Raw genomic sequence first — 2,182 nt, 5'->3', positions numbered from 1 at the left:
ACCCCTGGTAGACCCCCTTAAGCCACGATTTTCTTGATGTCGTGAACAAACTTTACTCCCCTCCCTCACCTGTTGGACCCTTGTCATTTATGGCTCATAATTGTCGACAGAAAATGGCCATCTCCACATAATTTTTTGGGAAATTCTGAAGCCACACTTACTACTTGGATGTTTTGTTTTATATTTTTTGTCTTTGGATAAGTATGTGAAGCAGAAATTTGAGGGTCACATTGTGTACTTTTGTTTCTATTAATAACTTTTTCACCTTGATGATTGGGGGATGATAGGGCACTTCTGGGGTTTTGCCACCTAAAAAGCATGTTCAGCCACAGCCTGAACCAACTCTTCTCTCTTGACTGGTAGCCGCTTGTCTTTGTGGCCCTGTCTCATTCCTCCAACGTCTCTCTCTTCCCCCAACCATCACCTTTTCCTATTCTAGTTTAACCAGGTACATTATGACCAAAACTGTAAAGAAATTTAACCAGGTAACCAGGTGCATTACATCCTTTTTTATTCCTTTTTTCAACTGTACAGATATGCCAGACTAGCACAATAATTGAGTTCCATTTTCTTGTTCTTGTTCGTGTTTTTTTTTTTTTTTTGTATTTAACTCTCCATTGAATGTTTTTTTTCTGATAAAAATTGAGGGTTGTTTTGTTTAAATGTTCCATTCAATCTCATTAGGATGAATATTTTTGCTTATTTTCCCCTAATTGGTCCCCACTAGCATGTTTGTGTTTTTGCCTTTCTCTCTTCTTCCATTTCCACACTTAGAGGAGCAGCAGTTGTGAAGCAGTCCATGGCCATTCGGTGCCTTGATTTGTGGTGTTCCTCATGCGTCAACAATTGTATGCACTGGTCACACTATTTGACAGCTACTTAGCGTGGGTTTAAATCAGCAGACCTCTCAATGTAGGGGCCTCGTCGAGGGGGAGAAGGGTTTAACCCCCCTTAGTACGTCGACGGTCTCAAGATCCGCAACAAATTGGTTTTATTCACTTTATTCGAACAAAACAAATCAAATTATCTCAACAAAACAAACAAATAACTTTATTCTAACCATTAAAACGTTCATGTACGCTTTGCACTGGAGGATGATTTCTCCCCGGTATGTATTCGTCCATGTCTTCGTAATTCTGATGAACGAGTATATGTCTTGTTGCACACAGTACACTTGTGTGGTCTCTCCCCGGTGTGGATTCGTCCATGTTGTTGTAAATTTGACGATTGATTAAATGTCTTGTTACACACAGAACACTTATGTGGTCTCTCCCCGGTGTGGATTCGTCCATGTTGTTGTAAATTTGACGATTGATTAAATGTCTTGTTACACACAGAACACTTGTATGGTCTCTCCCCGGTGTGGATTCGTAAATGTTCTTGTAAATGTGTTGATTGATGAAATGTCTTGTTGCACACAGTACACATGTATGGTCTCTCCCCGTTGTGTATTAGTTCATGCCTTTGTACACCTGAGGAAGTTGTAAACGCTTTGTTACACACAGAACACTTGTGTGGTCTCTCCCCGGTGTGGATTCGTCCATGTTGTTGTAAATTTGACGATTGATTAAATGTCTTGTTACACACAGAACACTTATATGGTTTCTCCCCGGTGTGGATTCGTCTATGGTTTTGTAAATGTGATGAACAAGTAAATGCTTTGTTACACACAGAACACTTGTATGGTTTCTCCCCGTTGTGTATTAGTTCATGCCTTTGTACACCTGAGGAAGTTGTAAACGCTTTGTTACACACAGTACACATGTATGGTCTCTCCCCGTTGTGTATTAGTTCATGCCTTTGTACACCTGAGGAAGTTGTAAACGCTTTGTTACACACAGAACACTTGTATGGTCTCTCCCCGGTGTGGATTCGTAAATGTTCTTGTAAACGTGATGATTGATTAAATGTCTTGTTACACACAGAACACTTGTAGGGTTTCTCCCCGGTGTGGATTCGTCCATGTTGTTGTAAATTTGATGAACTAGTAAATGAATAACCCGACTCGTCCCACAACGATTGAAATGGCAGACTTTGCAGCACCAAGTCAGCTCTGACTGGAGCTAAAAAGCTTTGGACTCTCACAATCGGCAAAACCAGAGGAGCCCAGGGCCTGGAAGTGGAAGCAGGATGAGGGGAGGTCGGGGAGTGGAGGAGGAGGTACGTGCTTGGAGCCTTCAAG

At 41.5% G+C, this 2,182-nt stretch overlaps 1 protein-coding gene across 1 annotated transcript; it reads right to left on the bottom strand.

Moving 5' to 3' along the window:
- Positions 1 to 1,071: 1,071 nt before the first annotated feature.
- Positions 1,072 to 2,151, bottom strand: LOC137416983 (uncharacterized; the record flags this gene model as incomplete). The annotated part of the gene is made up of 1 exon (XM_078769140.1): positions 1,072 to 2,151. A coding segment is annotated over one exon (1,080 nt), but the record flags the coding sequence as incomplete, so codon positions are not given.
- Between the last annotated feature and the right edge of the window lie 31 nt (positions 2,152 to 2,182).

This window comes from Myxine glutinosa, unplaced genomic scaffold, assembly GCF_964187855.1.
Source record: "Myxine glutinosa unplaced genomic scaffold, kmMyxGlut1.1 SCAFFOLD_1419, whole genome shotgun sequence".
Classification (NCBI taxonomy): Eukaryota; Metazoa; Chordata; class Myxini; order Myxiniformes; family Myxinidae; genus Myxine; species Myxine glutinosa.
This window is presented reverse-complemented; position numbering and strand designations above follow the sequence as displayed.